Source organism: Pelecanus crispus, chromosome 1 (assembly GCF_030463565.1).
Source record: "Pelecanus crispus isolate bPelCri1 chromosome 1, bPelCri1.pri, whole genome shotgun sequence".
Classification (NCBI taxonomy): domain Eukaryota; kingdom Metazoa; phylum Chordata; class Aves; order Pelecaniformes; family Pelecanidae; genus Pelecanus; species Pelecanus crispus.
The window spans coordinates 84172237-84194901 of NC_134643.1; the positions used below are offsets into that span (position 1 = coordinate 84172237).

The 22665-nt window shown below is 39.1% G+C and overlaps 1 protein-coding gene across 1 annotated transcript in view; it reads left to right on the forward strand.

The window, feature by feature from the left end:
- Positions 1-22665, forward strand: part of ANO2 (anoctamin 2) — a 203637-nt gene that overhangs the window by 66384 nt on the left and 114588 nt on the right. The window contains exons 10-12 of the mRNA XM_075712517.1: positions 1015-1079; positions 19635-19769; positions 22352-22512. Of these exons, the coding sequence (XP_075568632.1) occupies positions 1015-1079; positions 19635-19769; positions 22352-22512 (361 nt within the window). The remainder of the gene's footprint in view (positions 1-1014; positions 1080-19634; positions 19770-22351; positions 22513-22665) is intronic.

Genomic DNA, 22665 nt, shown 5'->3' on the forward strand with positions numbered 1-22665 from the left:
ACAGTTATAAAATGTCCTGGTATCAAATTACTGTTTTACCAAATTGTTAATTGCATGGTAATTTCTATCCAGCAGCTGGCTTTTGTTTCAGAACAGTATAATGTCTTTCACACCATAACTACCAGTTTCCTTTACAGCCTCTTGTAAAAGAGTATCAAAGGTTTCTTTTTCTGTTTTGAAAGTTCAACAAAGTTGTGTCACATACATCACAGCAATGAAGGAGGAAATGGGGAAGACCATCCTGAGTCCCTCGCCTATTGCACTTGAGTGTATTGTGGTTAATACACCACAGGTCCTGAAATGTTTCCTTTTATCCCTGACCCTGTTCCCACTGGATTCCTCCCATCGTAAGAAGTTTCTGTAGGATCTGCGCCTTCCTTTGCGCTGTCTGTAAGCTGTGGGTGAATTTGCATTTCCAACAGTAAAGATGTGAACTTGTGTGTCCATGTGCAGCATGGGGAGAGAAGGGGCTTCTATGTGGGCTCTACTGGGTATAATAGCCTCAGGAGCTGAGCAGGAGAGCAGGCTGGTATTGCCACATTTGTTACCTCTTGGTATGTTTTTACATACCAGTTTACTAGTTTTGAACTCTTACCTCAGATCACTTCACCTTGGACCTGGAAACACTGCTCAGTACTTATCTATGGTGTGATTCCAGACATTAAATAAATTACATCATAGAAGAATTTAACTCTGTAAGTAGGATTATTTCTAGCATCTTTCCAAAGATTTCCACAAGACTACAGCATCTTTTATTTTTGCTTTTGGGCCTTTCTATTTAACATCACTATCTAATAAATGTGGTGAGGAGCGGGTAGATATGTGTGTACACTCTCCTCGCATTGCTGGCTTGGTCGGAGCCTTCCATAACTGTCTGAAAAATGTACTTGGAAGTTTGTTTTGATGTATGGGAAACTGCTTTTTTTGGTACATATATTTTTAACTCTTAGAAGATGTTTGTAAAAACAGATGGGAGCACTTGTTTCATGTTAATTTTCTGTTTTTTTTATTTAGTTGCTGTATCGAGAATGGGCAAGATATGGAGTGTTTTACAAGTTTCAGCCTATTGACCTCATAAGGTAATATGGACTTGTACAAAACACTAAGGGACCTGTTTCTTAGCTGATGCAGATTAAGTTCCTTCCAGTTACTTCAGCAAATGAAATCTTGGATTGATCAGAGCATTAAAAATGCTCTCACTGCTTTTCTGTAGCTCTGATAATAGTTTACTGTAACAAAAATGCATTAAACAATAATGTACCTTTGTTTTTGTATAGTCCTTGCTCCTGGAAGAACATCATACTTCAGATTTCTCAAAGAAAAGCATTAATTCTTTCAAAAAAGAGGAATTTCCGTTTACACTGATGAATTTTTATTGGAGAGTATGGTCACAAAGTCTGGTGAATAATCAGAAGCTGGTGTTCACATCATGAATCAGTGTGAAAGTATTTGACAGTTTTGAAATTGATTTGATATTTTTACTCCTGGTTTTACAAGTTTTATTCATCTGAACACATCCATATGTGTTCCCAGTGCTTTTTGTGTATTATGAGTTTTGACATTACAAACATAGAAAAAGTTGGGCTTAAAACAAGACAAAACAACACAACCATGCTTTTTAAGGAATAGGCACAATATCTCTTCAAGAAAGCCAAACCAAACCAAAATGATTTTTGTTGTATACTGTAAATACTAGTAAAAGGAAGTGTTTGTGAAAACTGCTGACTTGAAATATTCTGACATAAGATATCTGTCTAGGAATAAATGAACTGTGATATTAACAAACAAACAATAGGAAAAAAGCCCCAAAATCTGTTTCTGGATAATTTGTATACATCAGAAAGATGACATTCATTAGCATTTATCTTTTGAATAATCAAACACCAACTAGGCTTTATTACATGATCTGTCCCTACGTGATTACCTGCAAAATCTCGTGTTAGTAATACAGATAATCAGTAATCTTTGTAAAATGTATTTACTGTATTTTGAATTAAATATGAAACACTGCATATAGTTTTTCAAAGACTTAACCATTAACTCATAGTGTGAGCAGAATTGTTCTTTGTTGGGAGAGAAATGTTTCAAATTGGCAAATGGTAGCAAGACCATAAAATCTTACTGAGATCTGCATGGCTTTGAAATTTCCTCTTCTTTGCCTCAATGTTTTTGTGCAGGATTTATGTACTTTTTGAATACCGGTTATTCCAGGCCAGGCTACTGTATGGAATAGATAAACTCAGAACAAGATTACAACACCTGGTGTGTTGTTAGTAAATATTACAAATGTTATGTGAAACTGTGACTGGCTAGAGGAATTCTCAAGTTTTACCAGACCTGACAACTTAGCTGGATTAAAAGTAGAGGTACATCTGCTTACACTCCATCTTCATTTGTATCTTGCTGTCTCCATTATAATGTTCCACTATACTGATATGATTTCATAGAAATTCTGTGGTTTAAACTTCTGTGAGAAAAAAAAAAAAGGACCAGACATGTGCAATTGATTCTCTGTTCTCAGAGATGATTTTTCTTGCTTTTATCTTCCATACTTTTCCTGACTGCAAGTTTGACTGTTACCAATAAAATAAATGTGTGTTTTATTTTCTGGGTAATGCTAGAGCCTTAGAGTATATATACCTGAAGAACTAGTACCCTTTTCTTTCTGCAACTGAACTAGATTTTTGCACCTCTGTACCATGAGGGGGGTGGTTTGAGCTCAGTGTCAATGTGGATGCTTATTCCCTTGGCAAACATCAACCACACTTCGTGGTTTTTGATAAATTACTGTGGTCCTTCTTTCTTAGATAGATTAGATTATACTCAACCTTTTTCTGGTTATGGGAGCACTGTGTAACTTAAATTTATATTCAGGCTTTGATGGACAGAAGAAGCAGCATTTATTTTGCCTTATATTCAAAGCCTTTTCTGACTGATGTTTTCAAATACAGTAACTGTTGAAATATGTTGCTTAAATAATATTCACATCCCCAAGTTAATTAGACTTTTTAGTCTAATTTTTAATACAACTTGCAACAGTGCAAATCTTATTAACAATTCCTGTTTCACCTTTATACCATAACAATGCAAATTGAAAGTCATTCTTTAACTGAAGTGCCTATACTGAAAGACTAGGTATGGCACTGCTCTGGCTTTATGGACCTCTTTGGGCTATAGGGAAAAAGCTAAATTTTTTGTAAATGAAGAAATACCGTTGTGAGTGAGGAGGGTTTCACCAAGTGAGAACACGGTGGGTGTTACATATTTCTATTCTACAGCAAAACAACTCCAGTTAAAAACTTTAAGGGAATATATAGTGCAGATCATGCCAATAGTACAGTGTAAATTAAGGGTTGATTTGTAAAACATTTATAACACCCAGTCTCTCAGTGCACATCCAGATATTAAACAACATCGCTTAAGACAAAGCCTGGCTAATGCAGTGTTTTATTTTCAAAAGCATATGAATATCTAAATATAGTCATATGAATTCAATTTTTGCCTTTCATAAATGTCTATTTTCAACTCAGATGAAGAGGTGGATAAATATATTTTGAGAGGCAAATTATGAAATTTTTGCTAGCAGATATCTTTGGCTAGAAGTACTGAAAATGGTTTGCTTCCTCTTTCAGTCACCCTTAGACTTGGGAGGCATGAGTGATGTATTAACAAGTAGAGAATGAAAGTTGCAGTTCTAGGACGTGCAGGGCTCTAGAGGTTTGCCTGTTATAATATACTTTTTTCCTCATCCTAATTTAGGTATTGATTTCTACTAGAGAAGCGTTTCTCTAGTGTAGCTTTCTTGTAGGAATGTACTTATCAACAGTAGTTCCTCTCAATCCTTGTAATGTAATTTAAAGGTGCTATAAAAACATATCTGTAGTTCATTGATTTTTTTCTATTTTGATGATGCTCTTCCTCAAATGAAGATGAGTTCAAACCCAGTTCTTAACAATTTTTTCAGTTAATGCATTTGTTATTTTCCTAAGGGGTAATACTACTGTTGATCCAGAGACAGGGAGGACAATCCCTTGGAGTTTTATGAACATGCGTAAAGAAAATAGGTATTATGATGTTTTAATAAATGTTATAGTTTGTTAATCCAAGTTTTAACTATGTGATTCTAGAATGAATAGGTTGTGAAGAGGGACCTCTGGAGGTCCCTAGACCTACCCTCTGCTCAAAGCAGGGCTGGCTTGAAAGCCAGTTCAAGTTGCTCATGAGTTTTGAAATCTCCAAGTATGGAGATCACATGGCCTCTCTGGGCACCCTTTCCAGTGCTGCACCACACTCAGGGGGAAGAATTTTTTCCTTCTGTCCAAACCAAATTTCCCTTGGCAGGACTTACAGCCATTGTCTCTTGTCTTTCAGCAGTGCACCTCTAATGAGTTAGAGCAGGTCAAGAAAACATACAGCAAGTATAAGAAGTGCAATAGAATTTATAGTGAATTATATTTGTGCTTGAATGCAATCTTAGGACCTCTAAATGACAGGTGAAATGAGTCTGCTAAGGTTACTGATATCACAGAGAGGTGGTTATCCTTCCAAGACAAAAAGCTTACTTAACTCCTGGAAAATTGGCAAGTTATCTTCTTAATGGACATCCTGAAACACCTGCAGATGGGAACCCGTGTATGAACTGAAATTCCGGATAGAGAACCATCATCACAGAGGGGACATCTCGTTTTGTTATCTTGTTATTAATATAAAATTATCTCACCCTAAAGAAGTCAAGCAGAGCTAGGTGCTTTTTTATTTGTGGTGCAGCTTATTTTACTATTTGCGCTTCTGAAAGGTCCCAGCTCATCAGCTTCTTCTAGTCCATCTCCTTTTTCATGTTTTCATTTCTATTTCCTATTGCTAGGACTTCATCTAACTTCTTGATAACTAGAAGGCTACATTATCTATAGCATGATTACTTTCAAAGCTCCAAGTGCCTGTATATGCTTATCTTGCTGTAAAGCCTAAAAATGGGAAGACATGGTCTTTGTAAAGATTAAGATTATGTATACAATAACTCTTTTTGCAGGAGTAGGTGGAAAAGTCTGTTAACCAAAATATTATTTATAGTGTGTAACATGTAAATCAAAACTTGGGAGTTTCTGTTACTCAAACTGTCTGCCTAATATATTTCTTCCTTCCTATTTTTAACTATGTTTTGCTTTTCTATGGAAAATTGTTTCAACTTTGTAATGAATTCTGGCCCTTCACTGTAGTGTGCCCATGTGGAACCTGCTCTTGACTGAACAGTCACCAGTTCCCCCCTGTTCCTTCATGTGAATGCTGTCTTTCTAAAGCATAGCAGCCTGTAGCTTTCTTTTCCTGGCAGTTTTTAAAGTGATGACAGACCTATGAAGTTCCGAAGTTTGATTGTCTCGGTTCTGGATACTTTTGCCTTCACTGTCAATGTCTTGGGGTCTGTGTAGTTCAGCATTCAATGTAAGCAATCAAGCTCCAAAAGTGTTTTTATTGGTTTGCCTTTTTTTCTTTTTTCTTCTTTCATGAGTTTTCACCACAAAGACCAAAATGGGTATATCTGCTTGCCCTAGTTAGGATAGGGTAGTTGTAAAGGAGTGGTAAAATAAGAAAATGGGAGTTCTGCTAAAATGGTGTTTTTATTGTCTTTAGCGATAAGTGTTGCTTCTTGGGCAAAAGTGTAGTTAAGATCAATTTCTGGTACAGCATTCCTCTAACTATGGCCATCTATCCTGCTCAATACGTTAGTAAATCACTGCTTCTTTCACCACCATTCTTTGTAGCCACATCTTCATCTCTGGAGAGAGAACATTTGTCTCCACATACTGTCTAGAACTGCAGGAACTTGAAAATAAATGTCTGTGGTGCCCTCCTTAATTACAGAGGTACACTCAAATGTTTTTCAATCATTGTTTATGCTAACTTGGGGTTATTGATCCTCAAAGTGCAGGTTCTTCTGTATGTTTTAATTCATCTGCTTCCCTGTCACTCTTCTGTTATTATTGTGACTTAACCTAACCAAATGTCTGATCTTTATTTTTTATGCAATGTAACTACTTTGGCAGAAAGCAACCTTGTGATACATAGTTATTTCACAGGGATTGAACAGCACTCTCTAATGCTTGCCACAGAGCTAAGCCTAATCAGTCTAGACTAATATTTTGGGAGAGATGTATATATACAGTGCCCCACTCTGTGTTGGGCTTGCTGACCCAGCACGTCAGTCTTACACTTCCCAGGTTTGCAACAAATACCTGTGTCTTTTCTGAAAGCCAGGTTTCAAAACAGGGAACAGTGAGTGAGACCTGCCTTCCATATACAGCCAGCAGCCTGAGAGCAGTGAGCTCCCTTCATGCCCTCTCTCTGCAAGGGTCACATGACTATCACCAGCTTCCATAAGGCTGCAGAGGGAAAACTCCACCATGGTATACGTGCATATATTGTGGTGCCTAGTGCCTTGAGAATGGTTATGTTATGAAATTTTCTCTCTGCTGAAGCAACTGCTAGGTCAGGTGGTTATTTACTACCTTCTGAGTAAGACATCACGTACAGCGTGGGGTCTGTACACTGTTACAAGGAGGAGCTTTTCTCTACCTGACAGTTTGATTCCTTATTTAACAGAAATGCCTTTTCAGTGGAAACCAAGCATGTTTCAGTCTTACCCATGGATTCTTTTCTTTTATATCCCCTTTTCTTCGCTGTGTGCCAGTGAGGTGCTCCTCATTTTTTGCGGTTCCTTTTCCCTTTAAGGGAGGAAGGAGCTTGCTTTCTTTTTGGGCATTAGTGATCAGTGTGTTTAGAGTGTTGTGCTTTCCCCCTTAGTCTGGTGAATTACTGTACCATTCTTCTGAGATGACACTGACTCATGGGATCCTAGAGAGGGTCCCCTTATGCTAGGTGGGTAATTACAGTAAAAAACAGTTCTTCTTGGTAAATAACTAAATGATGGAGTTCCCACACAGAATTATGGGATCACTGTGCAATTCTTCCCTGACTGTCTTTAGCAGGCATATCTTCAACATTCACAAAGATGCTGAGGCTATATGCAAGGAATTCTTTATTAGGAAGAGAAAACAGCTTTAAGCCTGGGAAAGTGCAGTAATCGAACAAACTTAGCATTAAGTAGAAAAACGCCCATGAGCTCTACCAGTAACTTTGGCAGTAGTCCATCTAACTCCTTTCCAAACCTCTGCTGAGAACGTGCCTGAGGCAATAATCTGAGCATATCTTCTCGCTATAACCTTTTTGCATTTTGAGTCCAACATCTTTTTATAGTTCCAAAGAACTCTAAAACAAAGATTCATTCCCAACATGGGGTACATTCAACTTACAGTTCATCATCATTAAAGCACTAGGTACAGTGGGAAGTGCTATGCCAGTATCCACTCAGCCTTCATGTTGTCCTTTATGCCAGTTTTAATGGCAGAGAACTTCCTGGAGGGAGCCAGAAGCAGGGGGGACTCTGGAGCAGAGTCCTAGCTGTTGAGAAAGGAATGCTTTCTCCATCATTACAATTCTTTCCCCTTTCTGGTGTCTGTGTGATCTCATTACCTCTCACAACCCCAGTTTATTTATGAATGGACTTTTGTATCATGTCATACGTCCATTAAATGGACTGCATATTAGATGCTTGATGCTAGGACAGCACTTTTCATCTGCAGTTGTAGGGATTTTCCCTCCATCCCTGGAACTTCTCATCACAGGGCTTACATGAGTGGTCCAGCCTGTGTTTATTGCAAAGCAGAGGGATTTTGCTTAAGATGCATAAATCACTGAAGAATTTGTATTGAATTATTCTGCTGGGTGCAGGCCTTTGACTGGAGTGAGATGATTTACTTACAGCTCTGCATTTCATAGACTTTGCCAGTCCTGTAGGAAGTGGTTCTTTCTCTGTCTATTTTGGCAAGTGCTTGGTCTTATTTATTGGTACTTGTATGAGAGGTGGAATTTTAAACCATCTTGTAGGGTTTACTTGTATTGCTTGTACACTGCTTGTATTGCAGTGCTGAGGAAAACCAGATCCCTGCCTTCTGATAAACAAAATTCCCAGGCTTCAGGTCACTGTCTGAGCACTGAGATCCTCATTACCATCCAGATTCCTCACTCCTTCAGTGGGATTTTCAAAAGCTGGGTCCAGCAAAGGATGTGCACATCTACATCAGGATTTATGCTCTGAAGACTGAAGTTGTTGCTCAGCTTCCTGGTGCCTTCCCCTTGGATTGTATAGTTTTGTAGGCAGCTAGAGTTCAGTTTTATCTGTGTGCAGAACTGTCTCAGGCTAAGTTCCATAGTGCCTGTATGATGCCTAAACCTCACAGCCAGAAATTTGTATTTCTTAATAGACTTGAGTGATAGATCCCAATCCAACAGGTATCTTTGGAGGTCATATCAGTGGATTATGACAGGAAATGAAACTTTGTTGTTTTCAACTGGAGAAGCAAAAGCCAGAGGTGGGAGGCCACATTGAAACAAAAGAGAAAGTCCTGCACATCTTTATATACATGCATACAAATATTTGTAGGCATCTAGAGGTACGTATGGCTGGGAACTGCAGGGAGCAGAAAACAGTTGCTGCATTTGGGTGTTACAGTTCTGATTATCTTTCTTTTAAAACTGCTCTTGACATCTTAATCTCAGTAGAAAGTTCTTGCTATGGCATGCTGGTGTGAGAGGTCCTTTTCTGACTCCTTGGGCAATGACCAGGCATTAAGACCAACCCTTCTAATTTGGTTTAAAGGTATACCCCAATATTAAGATGCTTTGTATGAGGATCCTGTCTCTCTCTGTACAGAAGTTACATTAGAACTAACCATAGCTTTGTCTGATCCGGTAACCTGTCTCCAGCAGTGGACAAAACCAAGATGGTAAGGGAAGAGATTAAGAACTGGGCACCTTGTAGCCCTTATTCCCAGAAAACACCCACATAAAGAAGGTTTCCAACATGAGAAATCTCTGAACTTCCACAGTCAGTGCAGAGAGCTGAAAAATGAACATTTTAATGCAATATTGAGCAGGTGATTACTGCTGTTGTGTATTACTGTCTTGGTGGAATTGTTGCAATTGTAGTGCACAAAGATCACAGAATCACAAAATGGCTGAGGTTGTTGGGGACCTCTGGAGGTCATCTGGTCCAAGAACCTGCTCAAACAGGGCCATCTAGAGCCAGCTTCCCAGGACTGTGACTAGATGTTTTTTGAATATTTCTGAGGAGGGAGACTCCACAACCTCCCTGGGCAACCTATTCCAGTGCTCAGTCACCCTGACAGTAAAAAAGTGTTTCCTGATGTTCAGAGGGAACCTCTGGTGGTTCAGTTTGTGCCCGTTGCCTCTTGTCCTGACACTGGGCACAACTGAAAAGAGCCTGTCTCTGTCCTCTTTGCACCCTCCCTTCAGGTATTTATGTACTTTAATAAGACCCCCCCTTGAGCCTTCTCTTCTCCAGGCAAAACAGTCTCAGGTCTCTCAGATTTTCCTCATATGTGAGGTGCTCCAGTCCCTTAATCATCCTTGTGGCCCTTGACTGGACTCTCTCCTGTATGTCCATGTCTCTTTTGTACTGAGGAGCCCAGAACTGGACAGAGTACTCCCCCTGTGGCCTCACCAGTGCTGAGCACTGCCTTGACCTGCTGGAAATACTTTGTCTAAAGTGGCTAAGGATACTATTTGCCTTCTTTGCAGCAAGGGCACATCGCTGGCTCATGTTCAACCTGTTGTGCACCAGGACCCCCAGGTTCTTTTCTGCCACGCTGCTTTCCAGCTGGGTGGCCCCCAGCAAATACTGATGCATGGGGTTGTTCTTCCCCAGGTGCAGGACTTCGCACTTCTCCTTGTTGAATTTCCTGACATTCCTGTCAGCTCATTTCTCCAGCCTGTTGAGGTCCTTCTGGATGGCAGCGTGACTCTCTGGCATATCAGCTACTCTTTCCAGTTTTGTGTCATCTGCAAACTTGCTGAGGGTACACTCTGCCCCATCATTCAGATTAATTAAAATGTTAAACAGGACTGGACCCAGTATTGACCCGTGGGTTACACTGTTAGTCACTGGCCTCCAACTAGACTTTCTGCCACTGTTGACCACCCTCTGGGCCTGGCCATTCAGCCAGTTTTCAATGCACCTCACTGTCTACTCATCCAGCCCCTACATCAACAACTGCTCTGTGAGAATCTTATGGAAGTGTCGTGGTTTAGCCCCAGCCAGCAACTCAGCACCACGCAGCCGCTCGCTCACTCCCCCTACCCCGATGGGATGGGGGAGAGAATCGGAGGAGTAAGAGTGAGAAACACTCCTGGGTTGAGATAAGAACAGTTTAATAATTGAAATAAAGTAAAATAGTAATGATAATAATAACAATATAATAATGATAATAACAATAATAATATACAAAGCAAGTGAGGCACAATGCAATTGCTCACCACCCACCGAGAGATACCCAGACAGTTCCTGAGCAGCAACTGCTGCTCCCCGGCCAACCCCCCCAGTTTATATACTGAGCATGACACCATATGGTATGGAATAGCCCTTTGGTCAGTTTGGATCAACTATTCTGGCTGTGCCCCCTCCCAGTTTCTTGTGCATCTGGCAGAGCATGGGAAGCTGAAAAGTCCTTGACTAGCATAAGCAGTACTTAGCAACAACTAAAAACATCAGCATGTTATCAACATTCTTCTCCTACTAAATCCAAAACACAGCACTATGCCTGCTACTAGTTTAAATTAACTCTATCCCAGCTGAAACCAGGACAGGAAGACAGTGTCAAAGGCCTTACTGAGTCCAGGTAGACAATATTCAGTGCTCTCCCCTCATCTACCAGGCCAGTCACTTCATCATAGATGTTTATGAAGTTGGTCAAGCATGACTTCCCCTTGGTGAAGCCATGTTGACTACTGATGATTTTCTCATCTTTAATGTGCCTGGAAATGGTTTCCAGGATTAGCTGCTCCATCACCTTCCCTAGGACTGAGGTGAGGCAGATCATCCTGTAGTTCCCTAGGTCCTCCTTCTTGCCCTTGAAGATGGGGGTGACATTTGTTTTCCTCCAGTCTTTGGGCACTTCTCCCAGTTGCCATCATCTATCAAAGATTATTGAGAGTGGCCTTGCAATGACATCTGCCAGCTCCCTCAGCACTTGTGGGTGCATCCCATCAGGGCCCATGGACTTATGTATATCCAGTTTGCTTAAGTATTCCCTGATACTCTTCCACCAAGGCTACATCTTCCTTGCTCCAACTTTTTCCCCTGATCTCTGGGACCTGGCATTCCTGAAAGCCTGAAAGATAATGAACCAGAAACTCTTGCACGCATTTAACTTGCAGGATGCACTTCCAAGTGTTTTATTTGCCTTTCCATTTGTCACAGTCTCAGAAGTCTTGAGAGCTAGCAGTATAAATTTTAGTTAAACAAGAAAGTTCTGTAACTCTCTTATTGTCTGGAAATGCCAACATGTGCAGTAATACTATGACTAAAAAAGAATTTATTATACTTGCCTGTTATTGGAAATTAGCCACTAGATGGTGTCTATCTGACAGTAGTAATACTTACAGTGCCAGTACTTACAAGTACTTACTTTCTAAAACAAATACATGAAATTAATTCAAACTCTGTAGTAAGGCTTAGCTATATGAATTTGAAAAGCAAGAAAGCTTTCACAAAATATTAGTTATTATACATCAAAGTTATTTATGAAAAGAAGTCAGTATTTGAGCTTCAAACTCTGTTAACCTAGATGATGAAAATCATGCAAATTATCTTGTGAAAACTGAAGATTAGGAAAGTGATAAAATATCAGTGACCTCACATTTGTGCAAGGTAAAAACTTGGGCAAACATCTCATTTGCAAGTAAGGAAAAGCCAGAAAATCAAGTCATAATAGGTGTTAAAAAAATAGGAACAAAAAGACTAGGTAACCTCCCTGCCAGTCTAAAAGAAAGGCTGATTCACTGTATCATATTAAATAGGTTACTCCTTATTTGTAGGAGCTTGTAGAGTTTATTATGAGAGAAAATGTTATATATATAACTGAACAATTTACTTGTTTCTTACATAGAGTGTCATTTGGTGTGCTGAGGTGTTTATGAAGTGAAACTGTACTCCCTCATAGGTAACCTCTATTGACTTACCTTGGTATTGACACAGCCTCAGGTAGCCAGGCTAACCTGCTATGGATTTTTAATTTGCCAGGTTTGGAGGGTTACTGACATTTTTGAATGCTAAAGAGAGACACTGAGTGTATGTAGGTTGTCTTAGCATGAGTTCTTAGAAGTGACGGGACAAACACTGCATTACTACTCTTGCTGAAAATGTCTCTCTTTAGTAAGGTGTGCTGTGGTTACTTGCAGGCTCAGAGACATGTAGAACTTCTGTAGGCAAAGAACATGACAGGCAAATGCAGACATCAACAGAATAATATAATCAGGCACTTAACACTTTCAAACACTTCATAAGGTTAAGGACTGCTATTACTGCACCTAAAATGATATGTATGAGTACATTATTATTTTTATGTTCCTGCAAATCACAATATCTTTGTGTCTAGCTCTCTGATGAAAGGTCTATCTAACTGTGGGGATCTGGACACTTTACAAAGGCCATGCACAAACCCAAAAATGCTCTGGAGAAGCACTGAAGCTTTGTAGTCTCCCATAACAGAGGGGAGAATGCAGATACAGTGCTTCTCACTAACCAGCATCATGTTGCTTGCTTATACAATTGGTAGGTAGTCAGCTTTATTTTCTGTCTCAGTCACATTACATGTCTACTTGTTATGCTTCTATTGTTCTTTGTATTACAGTCAGTAAACAAAGGCTTTTTTCAGTTTATAATCTACCACCACAAACTATGCCCTTTCAGTTGTATTCTGACACTTTCTTGGAATGGAAGCAATAGGGTTTGTGAATCTATGAAGCTCAGTGAGTGGCTTGTCCTAGTTTTATTTCTTTATGGGATAAGGTTTGATCTTTTGCTATTTTAAATTGCAGTTAATACACAAATACTTTCCCAGTTTTTTGATTACCTTAGAATTTGAGAACTTGGATATTCCCTTCGTCCACACACATTACCTTCTCCCTAAACAGTACCCTGTTACTGTGTTCAATAGTACTTTTTTCTTAAGAGCCAAGAGACTAGGGGAAAACAGAGTTCTACATCTAAGTGAATTTCAAAATTTCTGTTCTCTAAGGAGTTGCAATATTTTGGCAGTGGTTTTTTGTCCTATAAAGGATCACAGGTAATATTTCACAGTGACTTGGAAGAAAATAGAACTGTGGCTGATATAATCTGTATTTTAGGCAGGTTTGGCTCCAGACTTCAGGTACCAGAGGAGGAGATGGAAAATATTTGTTAACTAATGATTTCAAACAAGAACTTTAACTAAAAGGTCTTGATTAAATGGCTCTTGTGGCATCTTACTTCATTCTACTTTCAGACAAGAAGGGTCAGATTCGTAGTTTTTCTTTTGGTCTTTGGTGAATGCTCTCAGTCAGAAGCACTGCAGATGACTCAGTGCATTACTTGCTAGAGAAAATACACAGGGTATGAAGACTTTTACAGAAATCAAAACCCAGGCTGTGGCTCTGAACTTGTTTCCAGGTCTTACCAATCTGGTACCAAGTGTTCCAAAGTGAATGAGGGATATTTGCAGGTGTGGACACAGACATGAACGTTAGAGCTAGCTTTCAGCATTTAGGGTTTGATTTAGGGTTCTTGCACTGGCTTATCAACTATTTTCACACACACCCTCATAATCATTCTCTACTGGACAGTCTTGGTCTTTTTCTCCAGTTTAGGGAAAGCCATGTGCTCTTACCTTGGACAGAGGCTCCTTTCCTTGTTTTCTGTATGCAGAACCAGTCAGCCTGTCTAATGGACTTTTTCTTTCCTGCCTCACTCAGCTGCATTGTAATTTAGCTGAGGTTCTGTAGTTGTTTTTTTTCTCCTCTTAAAATTTTAATAAAAAAAGTTTTTCAGTCTCTTGCTAAGTTGTTCCAAGGGGGGTTGTCTTCTGCCAGGAGCCTTTCTTGGCTTCCGTATTGCTTCATTTGGTGCACTCTCTGTATATCTGGATTTAGCACTGGTATGTTTCTTCTTGGGATTGTCTGGACAGAATATGTGCATATATGCTGTCAGGCACAAACATGGTAGAAATCTCTAGGATCTCTGGATGCACAGCAGCCTCAGTGCTGCTGCTGAGCGGTAATTCCACCCAGGTGTCCCAGATGGTTGTAATAAATGCTTGAATCCTGCCCTGAGAAAATTTTCAAGTGGAGAAAAAATGACAAATCCAGAGAAGTTAGGACACAGGCAACTGTACCTGGAGTGAAATGGTGGGGTATACAGAAATGTTGTGTCCTGTTCTTGATTCTGTTATAGTGACTGGGGTTTTCTTTATACTTCACCAGTCTTTCTGAAATAAGTCTACAGTTTTGAGATGTAAACTTCAGTTTGGTGGGAACTATTATCTCAGAAACAAGGAAAAATCTTCTGTATTCTGAACTTAGTATGAGCTAGAAATTAGTTCTATGTTTATTTCTAAGGGTAGTCATTATTCTACCTTTGGTTTAATGGCAGATTTTCTTCCGGTGACAAAGCCCCCTGAAGGAATTAATTGTGTTCCTGACCCTCTGCCACAGGTTGCCATTTTCTCCACTGTCTGTCACAACTGTTCGCAGGCATACACTGTGAACTGGCTTGCTGTGGATCAGAAAGGGAATGTGCACCTGGGCTGGAAGCTGGGGAGGGAAAGTAAGTTCTTAAACTGGCTCTGGTAGCAGAGATGTTCTGACATTAAACTGTACCTTGAGAGGACTGCTTGTCCTTTCTCCCAACAGTAGAAACACCAGAATTTTGTCCACAATCTGTGCAAATAGGTTTATTTTGAAGGTGTATGTAATACATGTGACTTGTTCAACCATTTGCACAGGGGAAAGCCTATGCAATAAGTGGCTGTAAATCAGTTTAGTTTTGCATAGGAACTGTTGCACAGAAACTATTCAACCACCATAGGGGTAATGGAATGAATTGTGGCAAACACAGAATAACAGCTGTCCTAGAATGGGGTATGGAAATTAAAAAACTGAAGATTTTGAACAGATTTCCCAGTTAGGTGACTCAGTGTTCACAATGTCTTTTCCTCGCTTTTTTAACTTTGTTCCTGAACGACTCCAGAGTTCTTTCCAGCATGTGTCACGCACCACATGCTTTATTCGCATTCCAGGTATCCCACACTTGTTTTCACAGAGTCAAAAACTAAACTTCCCTCTTTCTCCCCCCTTCCCCAAATCTTAGTCTATTTATAAATTGCACAACTTGGCATGGAAGCACTGTGACCAACATGCAAGCATAGAGTTTAATTATCAGTTATTCTTTGTGATGTTGGTTTGGCAACCAGACAGACAGAAGTGCATTGCAGATGTTTGGTTCAAGTGTTACATGGGCGAAGCAGAGGGAACTGAGTAAACATTTTCACCGCTTCCATCTCAATACTTCTTATTCTAACTCTGCCATGAGAGGGAATATGCTTTCTACAGGTGGTTGTTGTTTTTGTAGGTTTTTAATGCTGTTTCTGATAATTTGCTTGAAGTGCAACTTTTGTTCAGCTTCTGAAGGAGTTATGGATGATTTGGCCAAATCTTTCCTTAAAGACATGATTCTTGCTCAAGAGAACTTAGTGCATGATAGGTGGCCATTTTACCAGCATTCAAAAAGTATTCCAAAGCGAAAGGCACAAAATTTCACCTTATACTGTAACAACACAGAGAACAAAATGCTTGGCTCCTGCTCCTGATAGGAGCAGTAAACATTAATTTTCAAAGCCATTTGCCCCTTGCTTTGGATGAGAACTGCTGTCCTCATTGCATATGTGTACATAAAGGGACATTTCTCTACATTAGAATATAGCTAATGTGGAAATAAAGCTCATGAAATGCAGAGGGCATACTTTTTTGTGGCACTCTGCAGTGGCCTATCCATGAGCATATTTTGGAAAGGACTAGTCCTTAGCTTTGTCTGGATATGTGAACCAGATGTGAATTAGCTACTGAGGTAGGGCAAAAATATTGTCTTAATTCTCATCTTTCCATGCCAGCATAAATAATGACTAATTCCTTTAGTATAATAAAGTAAGACTGGTTTTGTCACAATCTAAATGAGAGAAGATGCCAAGTTCTTGGTGTAAATATACAAAAACTTGTAAAAATTCCTTTTCTTGACATACATCTTACTCTACCCTTGACGAAAACTTTTTTTCCCTCTTCATTCACTACAACCATTCTATTTTTTTTCTTGTTAGTGTGAAAATATAGAGGGGCTAGTATGTCCACATTTGAGAAAACATCCTGCTTTCAAAGTGAAAAAGCATTGCAATTTGTTAACATGAAATTATTGACTTGAGTAGGGGTGGAATGATTTCAAACCTTGTAAAACTCTGCCAGTGTGCCTTTCTAAAGAGATTTTTACAAGGGCACTAGAAAGAAACCCACGTCATGGTATTCTTAAGGTCTGAGCCAAAAATCACTGAATTCAGCTGTGGCTACAGTAGATGTTGTCACAGGTAGTCACAGGTGTCTGCAGAGGCTTGACTCCTATTCAGAGCAATGGGAGAACAGTTCTTGGGACATGTCAAAAAAGGAAGGAACATGTCCACATCCTGTGTTTTTCCAGCTTGATAAACTCAGATTTAAATTTGTCATCATGCTTCCAAGCACTGTCATTGCTTCTCCTTAGATTATTTCACTTTCTGGCACATTGGTGGACTGAGTTTGGGCAGAGCAGTCTTAATTATTTTTCTTTTTCAAAACAGTTAAGCCACAGAACATTGTGCAGTTTTCTTCTTGGCAACTGCTTTTTTCCATACTGCCAGGACATTGTTGAGCTCTTCTCACTTTCTCTTGGCATGGACGCAAATAGCAACCCTTTGCTTTATAGGTTACAGATTGCATTTATCATTGGAAGGCTTAAAAATGAGAGGAAGCCTCATGAGCCTTAAGCTTCAACTTCACTGACCCTGGTCAACTGCTCTTCACTCTAATGCTTCTGGGATTTGTACACTTTCTGTGCTAATTTGTGGCCCTTTGTCAAAACAATAGACAGTTTAGAACGGCTCAGATTGTGGACTATTTTTCATGTCTGCTTTGACCTATTTGGAGTACTGTACCAGCTATGAATGTTGCCCAACTCTCCAAATAAGGAAGGAGTAAGAAGACAGATAAACAGGATAATCCCCCTCTCCTCCTTCTTGTTCCATGTTGTTAGGAAGTGTTCAGTGATGTTTGCCTTACTGTCGAATGCAAGGTGTGTCACTTCCCAGTCAGGAGGAAACATGACAGCAAATTGAGTCTCCCTCTGTCCCAATGGCTGCTCCAAGGCCATTGCTGCTGTATGTTGACTCACACAGGAGGCTTTAGGAAACGCTAAAGGCTATCTGATTATTTCTATATTTTAATTGAATATTTCCTTCCTCACGTCATATTAAAAAATATTAAAAAAAGAACAAATGTGAAAATAAAGAAAAACTACCTCCTGAAAATTACCTCCAAAATTACCTGGCATATGCCAGGTTACAGGGTAGTCCCACAGTATTTGGATTATATTTGCAACAAAAATATTTACATTTATAATTTAAAAAAACTATACTATATCACATAATATCATATTTCCTTCCATTCAGTGTAAATGTGATATTCCATTGTCCCAAGGTGCTTAAAAACTATGCTGTGGTATGAATGTACAGTTAGTAAGCTGATATATGTTGTTTAAAGACTGGCTACTGCAAATAGTATTCCCATTCTGACTTGTGCAAGTTGTCTTTCTGAAACAAAAGAGAATTACACAGCTAATTAAGTTACTGCCATTTGAGTCATTCTGTCATGATTCCGTTAGTGTTGTTGATATTTCACACAGTCTGTTGCTTATGATAGCCTTGCAAATGTCAGGTGTAGGGGCTGTACTGCTTTTCCAGAAGATTCCTGAAATTTCCTCTGCTTTTGTGCTGGTTCTCCAAGTTATGGAATCCCCTTATACTTAAGATAATGTTGTCTGTGTATCACCTTAAAGTGCTTTTGTTCTGTTTTCCATTTTATGATTGCATGTGCCCTTCCTAAATGATAAGTGAGGTTGGTTAGACATAAGCAAATATAGGCACTCATGTAAGGCAACACTGAAATAGGCATGACCACACTGTCCACTTTCCTATGTGAGAGCCTAGGAATGTGAAGTTAGCTGCAGCTGTGATGGTGTGAGAACAACAACAGGAACTGTAGTAATAAAAAACCCCACACTGTTGCTACCCTTGCTCCTTTCATCCAAGCTTGAAGCGACTGTGGAGGCTTGTCTCATTGTACCATGGCGCTCTGCCTTGGTTGCACTCCTGCCCCTGTCTCTCCTGTGGCAGGAGCAGCCTGGCCTTGAGACCTAGCTTCTGGAGTAGAAAATTTCAGTTTCGCTTATGCTGCTGAAAGGACTTGAGCTCAACTCTACAGACATTGAGGTTTGTCATTAAATTCTGTCAGAATAGAATTATATCTGTTAAAAGAAATTCCGGGCCTCCAAAAATCTCATTTAACTATTTTCATTAGGAATAATTTTAATCTGGGGTGCTAAGCTTGGGTAAAACTTTCCTAGTATGAGTGAGTTCAGAGTCAATCTCAAAGTGGGACTGTGCTCAGCCTTTAGGAGGAGCAAGTCTTGGCTTTCTTCTATTAGACATGTTATCTTGAAATTTTTCTTCTTTCTGCCACCACACTGTGAATGTATGACTCACTGATTCAAATGCAATGCCATGCCCTTATTCTCTGGCTTGTGAAATGTTTCTAACCGTGTTGTTTTTTATCTAAATTTAGCCTCATTTTAGTGATGGTGAGTTCTTGAGCTCTCTGAAGCTCTTGGCATTTTGCAGTATTTGTAATCACTCCTAACAGTACTTTGGAATGATCAGTGAGTTTCATCTATGTTTAGTTTACTTCTTGCAGTGTGATTCATGAGGATGTTGGGCTGAGTACTAGCACATATTTATCAACATCTACAGTGAACTGTTCCTCAGAACAGAAACAGTTTTTTCAAACCAGCCATCCAGAGACTGTTAATTTGTCAAAAATAGTTATTCTTTTTGAAAAGACAGTGCTAAGTGTGCAAGTAAGCCTTCCTTCTTTAACAGCAATTCAAGATTACTAGTCTTTTAAGATATCAGAGGATGTTGTCAGTATGTTCCCATAGACGTCATTTCCATGACTCTTACCAATTGAATCCAGGAGGAACACAGAGACAAAGAATGATGGCATATCTAGATACTCTTCTGAGGAGCCAAATCCTTTCCAATGTTTTTTTGCTAAACATCTGGTTGAAATTCTGCTACTCTTGATGGGAGTGAGGGATATTTCACTGACTTCATTTAAGAGATGCAAAAGCCACCGTCTCCCCTGAGCAGATATTAAATATGTAATATAATGATACAGGACTGTCTTTAACTCCTCAGAACAGAGAACCCCAAACTGCCCAAATCACCCCCTTCATTTGGTGATACTGACTTCAAGATACTCAGGGTTTTCATCCATGTCTTTGACAATTAGTATTTTAACTTTCAGTGATTGTTAAGAAACTGTAAAACATATTTGAAAATTATACCCTTGACACATACTTCCTCCCCCCCCACCCCCCTCTTCTTTTTCAGAAAGTATTTTGGAGAAAAGATAGGACTTTATTTTGCATGGCTGGGTTTATATACAGAATTCCTCATTCCATCTTCAGTAGTTGGGATTATTGTATTTCTTTATGGATGTATAACCATTGAGAGTGACATTCCTAGGTAAGCTTCTCTGTGATCAATAATTTTTTACTTGAAAATTATAAGATGGTTATTTTTGTTTGTAATCCTTAGTGAGAATAATTTTTTTAACATGTCTGAATAGCAGTGATGTATCATTAACAACCCTGTGAGCATTAGAAGTACACAGGCATTGAGCAGATAAGACATTTGAATGACACACATTTATTTGGTTGTTCAGTATTGCAGCTCCTGAAACAGAAATGTTCAGTGAGTCTACTACATTATTGTAAGTTCTGTTTTATGACATCCGTTTGCTTTTTATGAATGCACATATCTCCACACTCACCCAGAAAGACATCGTGCAGAACTCACTGAACTTAATGCAAATACACTGTCCAGTACTCTTGAATTATTTTGTTGTTCTTAGTAAAATCAGGCGATTTGTACAAGATGAACAATAGTTAGCAGATTTAGCATATTTGGTACACACAATGTTCTCCTCCTTGACATTTACAAAAAAATTTTGAATTTTGTGCTGTGTGTCCTGAGGGTGTTATACTAAATAAAAAGTGCCAGATTGTCAGAGTGATGTTAATGTTTACTTCTCAGTGAAAAAAAGGACATTTCCTCTGTGTTATCTGTGTCTGACTTCTGGTGGAGACAGGATACTGGATTACTAGTACTGCTGGTCACACTCGTCGTGGCAGTTTCTGCATTCTCTCAAATGAATTGGCAACTTTTACAGTGGATCGCTGCAGTAAGACATTGTTAGTGATAGGTAAATGATGAATAACAACACATCTAAGTCAGGGTTTGTTTTCTTAGCTTGATCTGAATGAATCTTGATGGGCTATGCTTGTCTGTGGGAAAGCTTGTGCTAACACTTAAACTTAAGTGAGATTTATGGCTAAGATGTATCTGTAGCACCCTCTACTGCCTTTTGAAATAGAAGAGAGCATTGCTTTAACAATATGATAGCTGGAAACAGCTATATGCCTTTCAAATGATATAATCTTAAACATATTGATACTACAGCTTGAATAGTTCTTTTTTCATTTGAAGTCATAGAAAAAATGCTATTTAATGATGGTCAAGATAAGAATAATCATAATATGCCTGCTGTCAATGAAGCAATGTTGCAAGTCTTTCCTTAGCTCACAATCCTAGCAAGGACACTTGAGCTTTGCACTACTCGGTTCACCTGAGTAAGACTGTGCAGGTGTGAAGGTCTTTCAGATACAAAACTTATGAGAAAAACTGAAAGCACACTCAGCAGTGTCAATTAGGGTTTGGCTTGTTAAAGAGATAGTGATAATGATTTTTTAAAGATTTTTAGAAACTGAGTAAATGCATAGCAAATAAGAATAAGAATTAAAATAACAACTTTAAAATAAAAGTTTTAAAATCTGTAAGAAAGTCTCTTATCTCACTTTTTCCGGAGGACAGCTGAACAAATGCTGTAAACTGCGGGAAAGGAAATACAACTTAACATCTGAATATATGAGGCACAAGTGGAAACTTTCTAGTTTTTATAAGATTTACTGCTGGGGGGGGAGGGGGATTTTTTCCTTTTTTTTTTTAATTTTTGAAAATTAGGTTAGCATTCTGTACTAGAAAAACAAGGAGTTATGTACACCAAGAATACCACATCCATATTCAGCATTCAAACTTGACAACCCTGAAATGTAAAGGTATCTGATTTCCTGAAACCACTGTGCACGTAATATCTGAACACCCTTAAAACATACTAGTATGGGTGCCTAAAATAACTGCTCACGCTTGAAGAACTTAGCCAAAGCCTTATAGCAGATGTTGGTACAGATGAGAATTGCTGTTAAAGCCCTATGCTGGGAAAACAGTGATTGCTTTTATAAATACCTCATAAATAAAATGCAGATTAGAGGTGAATCTCAAAGTAAATGTTGTGAAATATAACATCCTTGCTAAGAACAAGACTCTTGGCTAGTGTAAGTCTTTTAAATTCAGTGCACGTAAGTCACTTTATAGCAAAACCTAGTGTATCTTGCAAATGGTGTTGCAGATTTATTCTGTCTGTGACACAGACCAACCAACATGCCTGGTGCTAGTTCTGGCTTTTATGCAGACTTAAATGGCCGGTCCCGATACAGAAAGTAGCATGGTATTCGACATGGATTTTTGTACCACCATGTTAAAAATGTGTGTTTTGTCAACGGCACAGAATATCCTTTAAGGATACTTCAGAATTCTTTTTCATTAATTTAGATCTGATCTGTATCAAATCATGTAACTGAGCGTAGAGATGGCAAATTCCACTTTGTGTTTTAATTTTTTTCTTTTAGTGTGGTTAACCTCAGTCTTCAGTGATGCAGTCTTCACTAATTCACTAACAAAGTGCAGCGATTAGATTGGTTGCTGTGTTGCATTGTTTTTCTGTTGGTAAGGTGCCCATAACTATTTTAATATTCCAGCGCATGGCAATGTACCGTGAAGAGAGACGCAGCTTCTGTTCTCTGAAACTGCAAGCCACGTATGTTGCAAATACCTTGTAATAGCTATGAGGTGCTGCTTAATTTCATTACTGTATATTCCCCTTTTCTGAGTAGTAATACCCTAAGAAATTGTACACTTGTCATTCATAGTAAAGAAATGTGCGATCAACGCAATGCCTTCACCATGTGCCCGCTGTGTGACAAGTTCTGTGATTACTGGAACCTCAGCTCTGCATGTGCTACCGCTCGAGCTAGCCACTTATTTGACAACCCTGCCACAGTCTTATTCTCCATCTTTATGGCTCTCTGGGGTGAGTATGGCTTTGCATGTTAACAGTGTCATCTGACCTTTGGACTACTGACAGAAATGAAAGCTGCCACGCACAGTAGTACAATGTAGTAACCTTACATATACCAAAGTGCTATTAGATTGAATGGGATACATGTGGCTTTATGAAGCTGGC